The sequence below is a fragment of the Zingiber officinale genome, chromosome 7A (assembly GCF_018446385.1).
Source record: "Zingiber officinale cultivar Zhangliang chromosome 7A, Zo_v1.1, whole genome shotgun sequence".
In the NCBI taxonomy this organism is placed as follows: Eukaryota; Viridiplantae; Streptophyta; class Magnoliopsida; order Zingiberales; family Zingiberaceae; genus Zingiber; species Zingiber officinale.
Window position 1 is genome coordinate 8,883,759 of NC_055998.1, and position 17,224 is coordinate 8,900,982.

Below are 17,224 nucleotides of genomic sequence, written 5' to 3' on the forward strand. Positions count from 1 at the left end.
CTGGTCGGGAGTTGTAACACCGCAGATTATGGTTCAGTTGTTCTATATTCCAACTTGAGGGGACTATTCTATCGTGGATAAGATGACTGATTAGAGATGGAGCACGTCAGCGATACTGAGCATTATTCATTTGCTGATTCTTCAGAGCAAAACAATTCTCTATGTTGTGGGTGCTCATCATATGATACGTACACCATCTTCGTGGAGCTGACTGCAACATTTCCACATGCTGAACTGCTTGCGGTCGTGGCTCCGGTGGACAATGTGGATGACCTGCCTGTGGTCCTCTGGGGGGTTGAACAGGAGCCATAGGACGTTCATTAACTCGAGTAGGATTAGGTTGAATGCCCTCCTTCTTACGAGCAGTTTGAGCTTCCTCAAAATTAATGAATTCAGTAGCTCTTTCAATTAATAAATCAAAGTTAGTGGGAGGATTTCTCACCAGATCCTTGAAGAAGTCACTATCATTGAGGTTTTGAGAAAAGGCACTCACTAGAATTTTAGTAGTGGCAGAAGAAACATCAATAGCCACTTGATTAAAATCTTTTAATATAAACCCTAATACTTTCTTTGGGCCCCTGTTTAGTAGAGAAAAGACTCCATGGAGTCTTTTGATATCTCCTATTACTAGAGAAATGGTGGAGAAATATCTTCCTAAAATCCTTGAAACGCCTAATAGAGTTCTCTGGCAACCTTTTGAACCACCTTTGAGCAGCACCTCCGAAGGTGGTTAGGAACATTCGGCACTTGACTCCGTCGGTGAATTGTTGTAACAGAGCCGCGTTCTCGAACTTGAGTAGATAATCCTCTAGATCTGTTGGTCCAGAGTATTCTCTAATATTTAGGTTCTGATAATGTTTAGGTAAGGAATCATCTAGTACCCTTTGAGAGAAAGGAGTGACTATTCTCTCAGGGGAACTATCACTTACCACCATTTTCCCCTTATGCTTGTCCTTTACTGGTGCTTCACCAGAGGATTCCTGAAGCACTGGTCGACGTCCTCCTTCTTCGATAGGAGTATGGAAAAAAGCCCGAGGACGACGGGTGGGAGAAACAATAGCAGGAGGTATGTAAATATTATGTTCCTCATCCATACCTCTTTCCCTTTGAGGATTGGTTGCAGAGATGGCCAGATTTACTGTCATGGACAGTGTTCCATTAGTATTAGCTTGTTGTTGCTGTTGTAAAGCTTTCTGTACCCTTGCAGCGATAAGTAATTCCAGATCTTCTTGTGTTAAAGTGACGGTGTGGGTTTTTCCAGTGTCCTCCATCGCGAAGATTTAAATTCAAATGAGAGTTCCCACAGACAGCTACAAATTTGATCATGTTTAAATCCGATGAGATGAAACGCTGGTGTTCTGGTGGATGAAGATGGTGAAGAAAATGAATCCCGAGGATCTAAAGAGGCTCCGATGCGGTGGATCTCCGACGAGACTCCGAGGGGTGACGAGGAAGACTGATGAAGAAGTTCTCGATGTTGTGGATCTGAAGAATGAAACCTCCAATGAAGTAGATTCGAACAAGATGAAGTCCGATGAAGTGGATCCGGTGAAGAACTCCGGCGAAGTAGATCTGCTAAAGAGAACCTCGCCTACACACCACGAGATCCGCCAACAAAGCGTTAGTGACCTAAAACCGGGGTGGGAATCCCAGGCTATAGGCCCTCCAACGCTCAAGTCAGTTCCCTCTTTTTAAGATGGAAGAAGAGGAAAAAGAACTGTAAAACTGAAATGGAATTAGGGTTTGAGTGATGATGTTCACCTTGCCTGGCCAGCGGAGAGGATTTCCCCTTTTTATACCACCTCATATAACCTCCGTAGTCATGAGGTGGACCCTGTTTCGTTAGAGTTTGTTAAGAGATGACGTCATCTGCAATAATAGTTCAAAGAATCTTTTTTATACCCCAGATGTACCTTCTTTGTCTTTTAATTCACCTACAGAAGTCTCTAGAAAATATTTTCCGTCAAATGAAATAAACTGTCATATGATCACATATTGTTCACATATCATTAATATAACAGATGTATTTGTATATTGAGAATATTTTCTGTTAAGCTAATTTTGGTCAAGTAAATGTAAAGGAAGGTTGTTTATGTTCGGCTGGATTTTACCAAGTAGATCTTATACTAATAGTCTTAGAAAAGTGCATGTCTATATGTTCGCCCGGGCTTCTATTATCGAGTGTATTATACTTATGCTCGACCGGATATTTTCAAGCCGAGCCCATTCTAATAACCTTAGTAAGTTATATGTCTGCTCGTCCGCCTGAGATTATATTACCGAGCGGATTATGTTTATGCTCGGTCAGGCTTCTACTACCGAGTGTGTTATATTTATATTGTGTTTATGCTCGACTGGACTTTGCTTACCGAATCACGTTGAGACTTATGATACGCAATTGGTCCTCGCTTGGCCGGTTATATGATGGAGATTGCTTAGGAATGCGTACCTTTAAGCTCGGACTGGCTTTGCCTGTTGAGCGTTCCTAGGTTCATTGACACTTTGTTGCTTTAGTTTAACCAGTACTTGATGCTCGGTCGAACCTCGACTGTCAAGCGTATCTGAACGCACTAGTCCTTTGTCTGTTTTAGTTTAGTCAGGCTTGCATTCTCAATCAATCTTATATTCTCGGTCAGGATTGCATGCTCGACCGAGGCTCGCCTGCCGAGCGTATGTGCGCTTGCTAATATTTCACCTATTTTGATTCGTCCGGTACTCCATGCTCGACTGATCTTTGCCTACCGAGCATATCTACATGTATCATGCCCTTAGTCGGGTTTAGCACGGCCGACATTCTCAACCGGGATTTGCTTATCAAGCATATCTATCTCACCCAAGCCTCCCTACTTCTTCTTTCTTCTCCTTATATCTCTTTTCACATTATTGTACGAGATCCGTTCCTTATAACCCGTATCAAACTTCCACTACGGGTTTGGCTCCCAGGAAAAAGTCACTTATGAGCATGTGATGGTTCCTAGGGATCGGCTCGGTTCTTATCATCTACTGAAGCGGAAGTCTTAAGGAAAGAAAATCAATAATTGAATGATCGAATGATGGCAATAGAGGCATTGATTGATGATCGGGTCCAGATGACAGCAGAGCATCATATGCAAGAATTCTTCACTCGTTTTCCATTAATGAGTCATTTTGCTTTTCCAACGCCATATGTTTTTGACTCCCAGGAGACTTAGGATCCAAACGATATTGATAAGTAGCTCAATCCGAGGTGTGTTGACTTAACTTTTTTGTTTATCACTTATAAAAAATACAAAATGGTTTTATTATTTTGTATACTATATGCATCTCTAATTGTATTTGATTTCATCTTTTCAACAATAACCTAGATAAAGGTTTATTCTATCACTATCATCCTGAGTAGATATTCAAATTCTCATTAAGGTATGTATTTTTTTCATTTTTCTACAAACTCTCATTTATCACTTATAATAAGTTTTTGCATTTTTTTTGATAAATAATTAGAGTTTGTGTATATCTAGTCTAATTTTAGATTCATATACGTAGGATTATTTCAAAATAGAAAATACAGTGAAGCTTATACTATGTGTTTGTATTTTATAATAATATATCGTATTGTACTTGTTGCAAGATTGGATGATGAGATGTGATAATGATGAGTAGTGTATTGATTTTTTTTTACCATGATGATGTAGATTTGAACATTGTCTGTTTGGTTTTGTGATAGAAATATTTGGAACGTTTTTGAGCAATGAACTGTGTTGGTTTGTTGATATAATTAATGAATGTTGGATGTATCATTAGTTTGTAATTGTGTTGGTTTGTTGATTTATATTTGTTTTATTGTTGATACAATGAATGTTAATGTAATTGTTGATATCATTATTGATGTCGATATCGTTGTTTATGTGATATTGTTGTTTAAATCATTGATATGTGTAAATAAGATCGAAAACTCAATTAGAGGAGGTGATACTCAAATTTTACTGAGAATTAGCGATTGAAAGTTTACTTCCACTGCTAACATTAGCGACGAACGAAGTATACTTCTGTCACTGAATTAGTGATGAAAAGATTACGTCTATCACTAATTTTAGCGACGGAATATTTTTTTTCCATCACTAATGTTAGCACCGAATTTAGGGATGGAAATTGAATTCTATCGCTAATCAACATTGGCGACTGAACTTTTAGCAATCGAATATTTCAATCACTAATCAATCTCTAACTATAATTAGTGATCAATTAGCAACCAAAATTTTAGTAGCTAATCTCGATTATTCTCACAGCAAGCGGTGATGCTCGTAGAGTGTTTGATGGAGTGCTAGTGGATGCTAATCTTGTTATTCGAATGCGACGCTTGGCGTATATGCGCAACAAAGAGTCACTGAATGGTCAGTTGGACTATTCAATATGAGATACGGTGGGACTAGATTTCCAGCCTGATGTAGCCAGGCTGGACGAGGCCAGGGAGTTGGATTTGATTGCATGAGCACTCACTTTGAATCTTCTCAAATTTATTAGAATCATATATAATCGAACCATGCATATATATAAATCTTATACTATTTTAAAGTGTATACACAAATAAAAAGATATCGTGCGATAAGATCACAGTTAAGGGGCGTTGAATTTATCTGTTTATCATATTTAAGTTATGGATATTTGAGTGCCAAGTAAATTGTGAAGGTGCCTGTATTCAAGTTTTGTTCAATGCGTTACGGCCGGCCCCTGTGTCTTTCATTTTCAAAACCTAACCTACCACTCCGGCCACAAACTTTAGTCAAACCTTCAGTTGACAATGAAGTCAACGCCGAGACACGCGTTTCACTTATATAGCCGAGGCAGCACGCTAAAAACAGGTCAGAAAGTGGCATTACAGATTAAGATTGGCATTTAAATTATTTTGTATAGGTAACTTTGTCTCTTCTTTTTTTTTTCCTAAATACTTAAAACAATTTTAATTGTCTCTTTCCATGCTCTAGTTTACTTTAGTTAGATCAATTCCCCTGTCTTAAATTTGCTTGAAACGCGCCTCGAACTATTGTAAAAGTAGCCCGACTCGTACTAGCTAAGACTCATCATCACAACCCTTTTTATCAGGGAAAGGATCGCAGTTGATTGTGATTTTCTTAGGTCCACTTTCTCATCCAGATTATAATTTAGATCGAGATTTGAGACAGGCGGTGGAGGCTGTCCAGATACTATCGTGGTGGACGAGTGACTAGGCTATCAGGTACTGAGCGAGAGAGGGGCCTCCGGCCATATGTCCCGACTCAAATTATAACCTAAATAGGAAGATGAACTCAAACGAAATCGCAACCCAATTACGATCAGATTGCGATCAAAATTCAACTGTAATTAAATTGTGGATATAAAAACAGTGGACCAGATGATCCGGTCTGTTTTATAAGTGTCCTTGCATTCTAGCCATAGCAGCGGCAAAGCAGGCGTGCTTGTTCACCCTCAACAGCACTTCCTTCCTCTGTCACCTGTCCAGCCATGTTTTCTGTCCCCTGTCCGCCCTCCGGCGACCGCTGCCCCTTCGCCCAGTTGCCCATGGTGGTCACTGGCGGCTCCGCTTGTGAAACTGATTACAACTACCCGGATAGCTACTCCCGCGGCCAACCAAACTACCAGCGGGCGATGGAGACGATCGGAATGGAAGCGCCGCCGCCGCGGTCGTCTTGCACGCTGCTCCAGCTCGGAGGGTTGGTCTACCGAGGTGGGATCACCTGCGCCGTTGGGGAATTTGTGGGCCTAGACATGACGGAGGGTCATCGGAAGGAGAGTGGCCTCACGGTCTGCGAACCAGCGCAGTCAGTGTCGCAGGTGATGATACATTGACGTGAAGGTCGTGGAAGTTAATTAATTTAGCCCTATAAATTCAACATATCACCTTAAAGTTGAAAATTTTAAAATTACCACAATCAAATTTAAAAATTAGTTCTGGATAATCAAGTTTAGATGAGTAAGCTTATCAATTATGGCAAGACGAATCTACAGAAAGATCCTCCCCAACTCCCACTATCTACTATACTTTTGTGTTAGATGATTTTTTTTTTCTTGTCCTATAAAAATAAAACGTGTTTCACAATTTTTAGCACTTTGAGATTAATTAAACTCTCATTAATTTACCTTGAAATTTAATTAAGGTAACCCTCTCCAAAGACAAAGTAGGCCTCCGACTATCACCGGAGGAGAGGAAGGAGAAGATCCACAGATACATGAAGAAGAGAGACCATAGAAACTTCACCAAGAGAATCAAGGTAATTGAGCCAATCATGTGTCTTGTTTAAACTTAGTTCTAATAGAAAATAAGCCCTAAAACTTTAATTTGCTAGACTTTCAAAGAGGTAGTAAGTGATTCATCCTCTGTCTGATGATCAAATTCGATGATCAGTATACATGTAGAAAAACTCTAGCAGATAGTCGACCGAGAGTCCGCGGGCGATTTGTTAAGCATGATGAGCGAGGTCAGGGAACCAAGGATGCTGCCATCGGCAACCATGACTTCCACAAAGTAAGCATGCTCTTCTATCGATCGCTGCTCATGTTATCACATAATTAATCACAATCAAAGGATGCTTGACTAATTTTGTAGGTGGCTGTGAAGGAAGAAGAGATGCTCGACTGGGACATTCTTGCACACATAAACACTGACAACTCCTTTGAATGTAGTTGGGCTCTTGAATCTTGGATGTGAGCACTTGCACTCTTATTGTGTACTTTTCAAAAAGAAAATAAAAAAATGAAAGTTAATTAATAAAGATATAAGAACAAAATTCCAAATGCCAATTTGCTAGCCAATATCAAAATCTCCACTTTCGACCCTAAGGTTTTAAATGTTCTTAACTTGCACTAGCAATCGCATCATATCGAATCCTCCTATCTTTGAAGCCTACGATCAAACTCTCGTCTGTTTGGCAATCAATGAAGCGTAGTGTTGAAACTGTGCAGTGGATTGGAAGCTTTTGCTACTAGAGCACATGCAATATTTATGGCTAAGATCATACAATGCCTCGTTCAAATCAGAAACAATTTCTGTGTCTTCATTGAACATCAGCACAGAGCCATCAACAGTCTCTCCCCACATGCTTAATTCCTTCGTTCACAGGACAACGGCACTGTAGGATATCTTATTCGCTAGCTTCAGCTTTCAATGACGTTCACTTCTTAGAAGGGCATTTAATTTTACTCTGTAGATTGATTGGCCTTTGATACTAAATCTCACCTTTCTAGCTATTAGTTTAAAGTTCTTGACGATCGAGTTTGCAAGGAAAATATTTTTCCGAACCGCTGTGTGTGATTGTTTCTCTCAACCAATCCAAATCCATGCATGGTCTTTGTGTGGTGCAGAAAATTGCCTGACAAAGTAGTGGTCAAATACAGCAGGTCAAGTAGCTAGTGTTCTGTGGAGAGTATTGAGTTGTAATCTCTTGTTCCAGAGCATCCGTTATTGAGAAAGTATTGAGCTATGAGCAGGATGATGGTGACGGAAGTTGCGTCCCTATGAATGCTTTGCTTTCGTACAGTTGGGAATCATAAATCAGTAACTGTTTGGTTCTTCTTTCCTATAAATATTCGATCCCTTCGTCTTCCTTTTCCAACACAGTTACTAGTGTCATTAGACTTCTTCTACACCGGCACATTAACAATGGGGAGCAGGAGCGTGCTCGCGCTGCTGCTCTGCTTCATCTGTCGCGGCCTCTGCCTTCGGGAGGCAGCTGGTCGGCAGGAAGGCCGGGGAGGAGGTCTTGTGGCCTACCAAAGGTGGCGGCTTTGGCAAGGGCCTCGGCGGAGGAGGAGGTTTTGGTGGCGGATATGGCCTTGGAGGGGGCGCCGGTGGTGGACTTGGTGGAGGAGGAGGGCTCGGTGATGGTTATGGCAAAGGAGGTGGACTGGCGGTGGCCTTGGAGGGGGTGGCGGTGGTGGACTTGGTGGTGGGTTTGGAAAGGGAGTTGGACTTGGTGGCGGCATCGGAAAGGGTGGTGGGCTGGGCGGTGGTGCCGGTGTTGGGTTAGGAGGGGGCGCCGGTGCCGGACTTGGTGGAGGCGGAGGGCTTGGCGGCGGTTACGGCAAGGGAGGTGGACTTGGTGGTGGCATTGGGAAAGGAGGTGGGTTCGGCGGCGGTTCAGGTGGCGGCTTCGGCAAGGGTGGAAGCGGTGGACTTGGCGGTGGTTACGGCAAAGGAGGTGGGCTTGGTGGCGGCATTGGAAAGGGAGGTGGATTTGGCGCCGGAGCCGGTGGTGGCTTTGGCAAGGGCGGTGGGCTCGGTGGCGGCATAGGGAAAGGAGGTGGATTTTGCGGCGGCGCCGGCGGAGGGCTAGGAGGTGGCTTTGGAGGTGGAGCTGGAGGCGGTTTTGGCAAGGGTGGCGATGTCGGAGGTGGGTTCGGTGGTGGCGCCGGCGGAGGATTAGGTGGTGGCTTGGGAGAGGGCGCTGGAGGCGGTTTTGGCAAGCGTGGCGTTGGGGGAGGCCGATTCGGAGGTGCCGGAGGCTTTGGAGGAGGAGGAGGAGGAGGAGGAGGAGGAGGCGGTGGGTTCGGTGGCGGAATCGGCGGTGGAGACTGAGCGAATCAAGCACGCTGAACGAATGTCGTGATTGTTACGTACCCATGCAGCCTTCAATCACCAAATAATTTAGATTTTCTGTTCGATGTCAACTTTGATAATCAACAGTCTTCCGTTTAATTAAGTCGTGTCTCCTTGTTTGTGTTCAATTGTAGTTTTTGTCATTTTGACGGTCAATCAAATAAATAATTTACAAACGGAGAAATGTTACGAAATTTTATGGAGCCTCCTGGTGAAATTTCCACTGAGATCCACTTATTACAAAATTTTTTTGTATCTCTGTCGAGGATGACTACTTGCTACGATTCTTTTTTAAGAGCATTGATAAATTTACACGAGTGAATTTTAGAACACAAATTCATCAAAGAAGACCATAAGGTGTCAACAAACTATCATAGTATTATTCATATACATTGATTAAGCAGCCAAAATATGATGCCATTCCAATCCTCAAGTTGCAGACCCTTTTAGGCTCCAGTTTATGTTTCTCCAGGAATCAGCCGTCTCAAGTATAACTACTCTACATGGAGCTTTCGCCAGCTATATAAAAAACACAATAAATCCACGGATGCCATAGCAGAATTCAAAGAAAAGGTTACTCATAGCTTGCCTCTATTTCTAATCAGTCACTAGTGAAACTGGAAGCAGATAAAAATTACATCAAAAGAAGCAAGCCTGAAAACTAACAGGCGGTGCGGCATGCTGCTTTCTCAATAAATAGCAGTTGATTGTCGATAAGTAGGAGGTGTGTTGTTCTTCAAACCTAAGTCAAGGGGTGACCGGAACTTCCAAGATCTTGCAAATCATGAAAACTATAGCTCGTCATGAGCCAAGGGTTGGCTTTTGTTCAAATCCTCAAGTTTTTGTTGCAGTTCCTACCACAATTTTCATTATTGGTATGGTAAGCTTTAAATTGATTTAAACAAGTTTATATTTGTTCCAAGTAAAAATGGATTTTGGGCATTTTAATCCAAACTAATAATGTACCTTCAACTTTTCTTCTCGACACGAGATAGGAGTTGAGAGAATTGCAACATACCTGAAAATAAGAAAGAAATGGAATGTGTCACCTACAAATATTTTATGAAATAACATACAAAACAGTTGTGAGATGAATGGCTTGAGATAGGAAGATACATACTCGCATCGGCTTGGTTCGTCAACATCTGCAAGTTCATATTTCAAGCCGCATCTGAGTCTTACCTGTTTGTTGTATAGATAGATGTCAAGCATTGAGAAGCAACATTGCTGGAACTCACATGTGCCAATTTAATTATGATAAGTACCTTTAAACTCCTATCAGGACCATTCCAGCATTTTTCTCCATTTGAAAACTGCATCACACTGTAAGATTCCTCAAAATTTGCCCATCGCCTGATAATGAAGCATGCAATTCAGTTAATTGAGCTTCAGCTTTTTGGTATTAAACCTAAAATAATGACAAGCTGAAGTTTTTTTAATCGACCTTCACTCATTTCTTTCACTGTATATCAATTATGCAAGAACGTCGCATTTTCTACATTAGTTTGATAGCCTAGTCAATGTCAAGGTAACGGCAATGTGTTCATGTCTTAATGAAAAACAGTTCGTGCAAAAGGAGGTGCTGTGCTTTAATAGATTGGCAAAGCGGTAAGAACTCATCAGAACTTCCAAAGTTACTGTACTGCATTCAGTTTGTCAGCATGCATTTCAGAACAATTGAAAAGACCTAATAATTTTATGCAGTTAAATAAGTCCTTCAACTTTTAGCACGTTTTATAAGTGTTTGATATCAAATCAGTAAACCAACTTTTTCCTACATCAATCGATTAGACTTAATAACTTTGAATTCAAATTTGCAAAAAAAGCATTGTGAGGAACACCAAAAGACACTAGTTAAGTCTCTCATAAGCTTCCTTGGCCTATAAAAACAATAATAACTTGCAAGCAAGGTGAATCAGAAGTTACCCTAATTGTGTGGTGCTATGCCCTTCAACTTGGGAAGCTTTTCTAAATGGACAGACCTTATAGACATACCTGACAAAAAAAAGGCAAAAGCCAAAATTAAAGATCTGGAGTGCACATCTGAGACCAACAAAAAAAGGACACATGAAGTGTGCACTGCATACTTGTTCTGCTTGTACTCAAAGCACTGATCATAAAACGAATAAAACTCTTTCTCTTTCCCTGGCAAAAGTAGTTAAGCTGGGCATTATAATCAAATGATAGGAATAACAAGATTGTGCAAATTAAAGTCAACAAAATGTAACTAACGTGAACGCTTGATAACAATTTACCATCATACTACAAAAAAGAATCCGATGGCATCTCGGATAGATATATGAGGTGGAGTAAATTATATATTATGAATATTAAGCTATAAATTATTTGGCCTACAACAACCGATGACTGCCCAGACAACCTGTGAGACACCTAGCAAAGCCACAATGACATAGAAATTAATTTAAAAATAAAATCAAAGAAAGAGACTAGTTGCACTTACAAGAATAAATACACCTCATAAATCAGAAATAAGCACAATAGGCAAATTAATCAATGCGCAAAGCCATGAAAAAGAAGCTTAAGAAGAAATGTCAAGTAGATGAAACATTCTGCTCTATGATTAGAACCTGAGACTAACAACAGTTAAAAAAGGAAACTAAATCTTTTTATTTTGCAAAGGGCAGCCCGGTGCACGAAACTCCCGCTATGCGGGGTCCCGGAGAAGGATCCATTGTATGCAACCTTACCCTACTTTTTGCAAGAGGCTGTCTTCAGGATTCGAACCCGTAACCTTTTGGTCACAAAACAACAACTTTACTATTGCGCCAAGGCTCCCCTTCGCAGAAAACCAACACCTAGCAGAAAATGATTTTCATCAGCAAACTATGCTGGTTGTCCTCATACTCACCAAAATCATGCTTTAGCTTCTCGGATAAACTGGAAATCCTTGATTGTAACTTGGATAGTTTTAAGCTGGCATCATCGTACTCCTTGTTCACTCGAGAAGACTCTACAAATGTGGAAATAATCTCATGCTTCATGGACCATAGGTGAGGAATGAGAAACATGTCGGCTTACCTGATATATCTATAGGAGTCCTGAAAAAGTTGAATGCTTGAATGACATTTTGAACAGTATGCTGTATCTTATCCAGCCATGATAGGCTACCAGTAGTTGTATCTGCATGCATCAGAAACAAATACTCAAATTAACATTTTCATGTAACAAAATTCTTAAAGAATCAGACACTGTATGGTTGAAGCTAAATCATCAAACTGCGCAAAACCTGGAGACTCTGATGTAAAATCTTTGTCAGTGTAACTGGAATCATCATATTCGACTTCATCTTTGCCATATGGCTCATCAGCATCATCTTGAAAATCATTGTCATCATCCTCGTCGTCATACTGATGCCTATCATCATCAGTGTCAGAGTGATAATAACTGTCATAGTTTTCTTCTTCCCCACTCTCGGCAAAATCATGATTTTCTTTCTCTTCCTCATTTTTATCGTTGTGTTCTTTTGTCTGTTTGTCAGAGAGTTCACCAGTCCATCTAGAGGCTACAAGACGACCCAATTTTTCTCTTGATAAGCCCTCAGTGGTCTCAGGACTTTGCACCTGCAAGAATCCACCATGAGAAATGAAAGATAACTTCGATCCATGGATCTAGGAATTTAATTGCTCAATAAGAAAGGATTCTCCATTGTAGCAAGTGTTGGAATATTATCATGATAGCTTATATATTACCAGTGACATTTTTTCATATTTCTAGTATAAAAGAATTCATGTAGTCTATAAGAAAACAGAGAAAAAGGATACCCACTGAAGTAAGTACAAACCCTACCTTTTAATTAGCTACTAACCTGGTCACATCAATGCATGTCTGAGATGACAAACTAGTAGCTTAAAAGCAACTGAAAATGAAAACTTATCATAGAAGTACAGTAAAATATATCTCTTTCTAGAAATCTGCATCAACAGCAATCATCCTTCAATAATATTGTCCTCATCAGTGTATCTCTCATACTTAAGTTTCAAGTTTTGGATCAACCAAGAAAATAACTGCTAGCATCTTTGATGGTTCTAACTTTCAATTATGCATCAACATTTGCAGCTGCAGCTGCATGCTTAGTTTTTTAACTTAAATTCCCTGAAATGCAATTCAGTTAGATGCCCACGCGTCCAATAAAGTTTTTTTTTTAAACTTAAGTTCCCTGATACACAATTCAAGTTAAATCATAAAAAATTAGATGCTCACGCATGCTTAGATAAGTTTTCAAATAGCATGCAGGTGATGTACCCAAAAATTACTAATGGCACTGTTGTAGGCAAATTTTTATTTTTAAGTTTAAGGTTTCATGATTTTGTTTATACATTAGTAGAAGATTGGAATAGTAACATTATCAAATATACCCATATGAAAAAAATTCAAACTTCAAAGTTCAGAGTCATAATCAATGAACAATTCCAAATTAGCTTCTTATCTCAAATTTCGAACCTCACTGAAGAGATGCAATCACTATACCAATATTCAATAAAACAGAAGCAAAGGATCTGCCATTACCTGGTCAGCAGCATCATCTGGATGGACCTCTTTGGTTCCAGTTTCCTCATTAGCACCAGCTTTAACTGTGGTAATATCTTTGTCTTCTAGGACATGCTAGTAAAAGAAACCAAGACATTAAGTTATCACCAAACCAAAAATATAACAAACACAAATTTTCAAATGCAATGATGTCCTTACGAGAGATGATCTTTTACCTGATTTGTTGAATGATCTGAAGGTACCTCATGGCTTTTATGATCAGAACCATGATCATATGCAATGGAATCACCATGATCATCTTTGACGTACTTAAATAGAATGAAATATAAATTATTAAGAAAGAAAATTGTACCAATTTCAGCAGTCAATCTAAATACCATGAAGAAAAATATCATATTGACAAGTTTCAAACACAAGTTTAATGTTTGCAATTCCAGATAGTGCCAATATGGTTCACAGAACTGCATCCAATGAACCCATGAACATATATTAAACTTCCTTTAGTATCATGAAGGCAATTAACATACTACATATACCAATATGTCTACAAGATGCCCCTTGATAACCTACTCATCATATACAATTATAGAACATTTGTTGCAAACTTGTTTCTTTTGCCAAACAAATAGTCAATATAAATAAGCTAGATCCTTCAGAGTCTTTTAAGCCACGTACTCAGTAATATATCTTCCTGTGTAGCGTTATAGACATAGAATACATGGATTGTCTTTCCTTAATCAGTTGAATAACTTCCTTACAAGGTTTTAGAGATCAATTTACTTGCTGCCCATTGACCAAACAAATATCTAGAATAGCACAAATAAGAACTTCGCCGAATTTTTTCAAAAATGAGAGAAGTAACTCAGTCACAAAACTGCACATTTATATTGTGAATTTAAATGATTACTCCCATGTCAGTTTTAGGTACTTAATGATGTTGTCATTTCAAAACTCACATGAGCTTATAATGCATTAGAATAGGATGCCCTTAACTGCTCTCCATGTGATATTTTAATGCATAACTCAGGTGTGATAAAAAGTTATGTAACAAAGCATATTAGTTAACTGACCTGACTAGTCTTTTCCAGCTTGTCATGAGGCCTCTCAGGCAGATCCTCTGGATATTCATCTAATAATTGCTTCTGCTCATTTGACTTTGTTTCAGCAACTCTCTGTGCCTCTTCCTTCTCCTTTTTCAAACGTTCTTCTTCCTCTGCTTTCTTTATCCTTTCTTTATGCTCTGTGTAGCAGGTTAGAAATAAGAGGAAAAGGAATTTTGGATCATTTCATCATAAGATTTCAATTTCTATGTTCTATTTGAAACAATCAAGTATGGAGGGTAGTCTACATGATTTTTTTTATGAGACATGTGAATCTTCAATTATGAGAATCAAAACTAGCCAAGTGAACTTCAGTGCAGTTGCAAAGAATATTGCACCTCTCAGTTTCTCAACTAGTCCTTTAAGTATCTTCTCTTCATTTTTCAGTTTTGATAGCTCCACCTCCTCTTTCACAAACTCTTGTTTTGCCTTTTCAACTTCTTGTTTCCGGATAACTAAACCATCCTGATGCTTTTCTATCTTCTTCTTCAATCTCTCTCGTGCTGCTTTTCCAGCTTCCCAACATGTATTTGAGCAGTTTACATTGCCATTGTATTCATCACTTCCATCACAGCAATCTACATGTACCATTATGAGCAAAAAAAGAGGAATGGTTCAAGGGTATGTTGATCTAAAGCATAGAGAATTCTTACTCCATATATGATTGGAAGAATAATTAAGTACATAGAACCAAAAAGGCACGTCACTAGAACCTAATGCTCCAACAGAACCAACAAGGCAATTGTTGAATAAAGTTAATGGTATATATTAAGGCTTACAAAAAGGCATTTAGAAATATCAAAGTCAAATTTCACTTCGTCTCATTTCATCTTGTTCTAATTCCTTTAAGAAAAGAATGATTCAACTTTTGCATGAGCCTATCATAGAAGAAATAGTATACTATTTTTTTAAATTAATTGTTTAGTAGGTCAATTAAACAAAGTTGAGAAAATGATGGGTTGATGGACCAATAAAATCATCAAGTGACTGAATATTATAGCCTACAAATATGTAGTACCTGGCCACAAATAAGTGCATCTATACCAACTTTATAAGTAGTATGACTAAATTTGATGTTTTATCTTTAAAATTATATGCGTATGCAGAGAAACTTCTGGTCCAGTTAAACAGTATTGAAGCGACAAATTAGCTTTAAAATGAAAAAAAAATAAATAAAGATCGATTTTTACCACAAAGACCATCATTCACCCGGGAAGAAAAAATAATCTGTGGAATGTGACCCGAGTTCCGGCAGTAGAATTTGCCTTCTGGACAGGCTGATGTCCCTGCAAAACTCCAGCCACAATTAAGAAATTCCAAAAACCCAATTGACTAACATTGAGGTAAAGAAAAGAAGAAGAAAAAAAAATCAGCTACTTTTGCTGTCTTCCTAGCAACATCCTACTATGTTCACGAAACCGACAGAAAAGGAACAACTTTTTGCAACAATAACCTCAGCAAGCAAAAGAAACAGTCAAAACGCAAAGTCCCTTCTAGAAACACTCACCCGGCTCGTCAGTTCCATCAAGACAGTCGCAGAACTCATCATTCAGCTGCTGCTTGGTGAACTTCTTGGCCCCATCCTTGCATTTGATCACGTCCGACTTATAGTAACCCTCATCTACGAATCGAATAAAAATCAAAATAACCCGAAAACATCTGATAAAACGCAGATCAAGCAAAAGATTAAAAAAAAAACAATGCGACGGGAAGGAAGACCTTGGGGAGCGATTCCCAGAAACTCGCGGGCCGGGAGAGAAGCGAATCCAGCGATCCACAACGCGAAAAGACAAGTGATCGTAACAGAAAACTTGATTCGAAGGGCTCCCATCGATCTCTCGGCGAGAAAGCTTCCCCTCCGTACCGTTAGGGAGACGAGCTGCGGTAAGAATCCCCCGATCGGACTCGTGCAGCGAATGAAATCGGGCGATGGATGTCCCTAATTAGAAAGAACTCGAATTAGATTTAATTTGATCTCACCTCATTTAAATTTAATCATTTATCTTATTCATTAATTAATTTATCATTGCATGGCCTAACATATGGGCCTAGGGCCTACTATTCGGTGTAGCCCACTAAGGCCCATTCCATATCAAAGGAGAAAAGCATATTACTCTGCAAGATGCCCATCAACAAGCATTTCCTTGTCCACATCAAGTGAAAATGATAAAAACATAAATATCAATTCTTCCTTCCTTTTTCAATTAAAAAAAAAATCTTTATTGATTCCTGTCACTATTTTATTATTTGTTTATCAGGAAGGTGGTTGAAGATATGCCACTAAGTGCCACGGAGAATCATAGAACACTTGAAACATTTTTGATGTTCCGAATTCAAATGTACTCCAAACAATATATTCTTGGATGATCATAAAGTAATAATCTAATGATGATGCATTATATTTTATGCCCAACCTTGTCCTCATTCCTCATTCCAATGGAATAATATCCACTCCATGCGTAAAAAAAGTTTCAGATATGATCAGGGCAAAGTGTTGCTCTATTTAAAGATTAATTTTATTCTTATTATCAGTTAATTAAGTATGTTTATGAAAAGCAAAGACCACTATTAGTAGAAGAAAACATGATGGATTAACAGTCAATCACTATAATTAACGCACGCTAATATAGAAATTTGGCACTGATAATCTCAACTTCCATCCCTGTTCTTTATTTGGCCCCAAGAACAGGCACCACAGTCATGATAGACAAGGTATATATGCTCATTGCACTTGTATTTGCACCTAATTCAAAGCACAGGAACAAGAAAACATGACCTATATGAAGAGACATACATGGATTCTGGCATATATTTCAAATTCACGAGTGAGTTCTTAGTGAAGGATGATGAAGAAGTGGTCCAAGAACTCAAAATGAAATAAAAAAATACTGAAATTTAAGATTGAAACAAAAAAGAGAGAAAAGAAAACAGTAGTAAAGTTTCAAGATTCCCTCTCTTTTTTCGTCGAAGGGATAACTGAATAAGTACCAAACTTAGCGGAGGAGACAAAATGGAATATAATGCTTATTCCTTATTCCATTCCTTG

At 39.1% G+C, this 17,224-nt stretch overlaps 3 protein-coding genes across 5 annotated transcripts; 2 read left to right on the plus strand and 1 right to left on the minus strand.

Annotated features, from left to right (window-relative positions):
• Positions 1-5,422: 5,422 nt before the first annotated feature.
• Positions 5,423-6,739, plus strand: LOC121999905. Its single transcript, XM_042554532.1, has 4 exons — positions 5,423-5,808; positions 6,132-6,245; positions 6,380-6,499; positions 6,581-6,739. The coding sequence occupies exons 1-4, from the start codon at positions 5,479-5,481 to the stop codon at positions 6,680-6,682; spliced, it is 666 nt and encodes a 221-aa protein (XP_042410466.1). The 5' UTR covers positions 5,423-5,478; the 3' UTR covers positions 6,683-6,739.
• An 894-nt stretch (positions 6,740-7,633) lies between these two features.
• Positions 7,634-8,548, plus strand: LOC121999182 (glycine-rich cell wall structural protein 1-like). Its single transcript, XM_042553900.1, has 2 exons — positions 7,634-7,785; positions 7,870-8,548. Exons 1-2 carry the CDS (start codon positions 7,634-7,636, stop codon positions 8,546-8,548), a joined length of 831 nt encoding a protein of 276 aa, XP_042409834.1.
• A 339-nt stretch (positions 8,549-8,887) lies between these two features.
• On the minus strand, positions 8,888-16,141 carry LOC122000929 (glucosidase 2 subunit beta-like). 3 transcript variants are annotated; one of them, XR_006117243.1, is made up of 17 exons: positions 15,898-16,141; positions 15,686-15,799; positions 15,369-15,464; positions 14,517-14,756; positions 14,149-14,318; positions 13,294-13,386; positions 13,097-13,192; positions 11,817-12,150; positions 11,609-11,710; positions 11,439-11,540; positions 10,657-10,714; positions 10,496-10,564; positions 9,835-9,922; positions 9,690-9,751; positions 9,536-9,587; positions 9,236-9,423; positions 8,888-9,088 (listed from the first exon to the last, which is right to left on the minus strand). XR_006117243.1 is itself a non-coding variant. In XM_042555433.1 (17 exons), the coding sequence occupies exons 1-16, from the start codon at positions 16,007-16,009 to the stop codon at positions 9,361-9,363; spliced, it is 1,851 nt and encodes a 616-aa protein (XP_042411367.1). In that variant the 5' UTR covers positions 16,010-16,141; the 3' UTR covers positions 8,888-9,088; positions 9,312-9,360. The 3 variants fall into 3 exon arrangements, 2 of the variants coding, with proteins under 2 accessions (XP_042411367.1, XP_042411366.1); XM_042555433.1 differs by having other exon boundaries at positions 9,312-9,423; XM_042555432.1 differs by having other exon boundaries at positions 8,888-9,423.
• Positions 16,142-17,224: the final 1,083 nt, after the last annotated feature.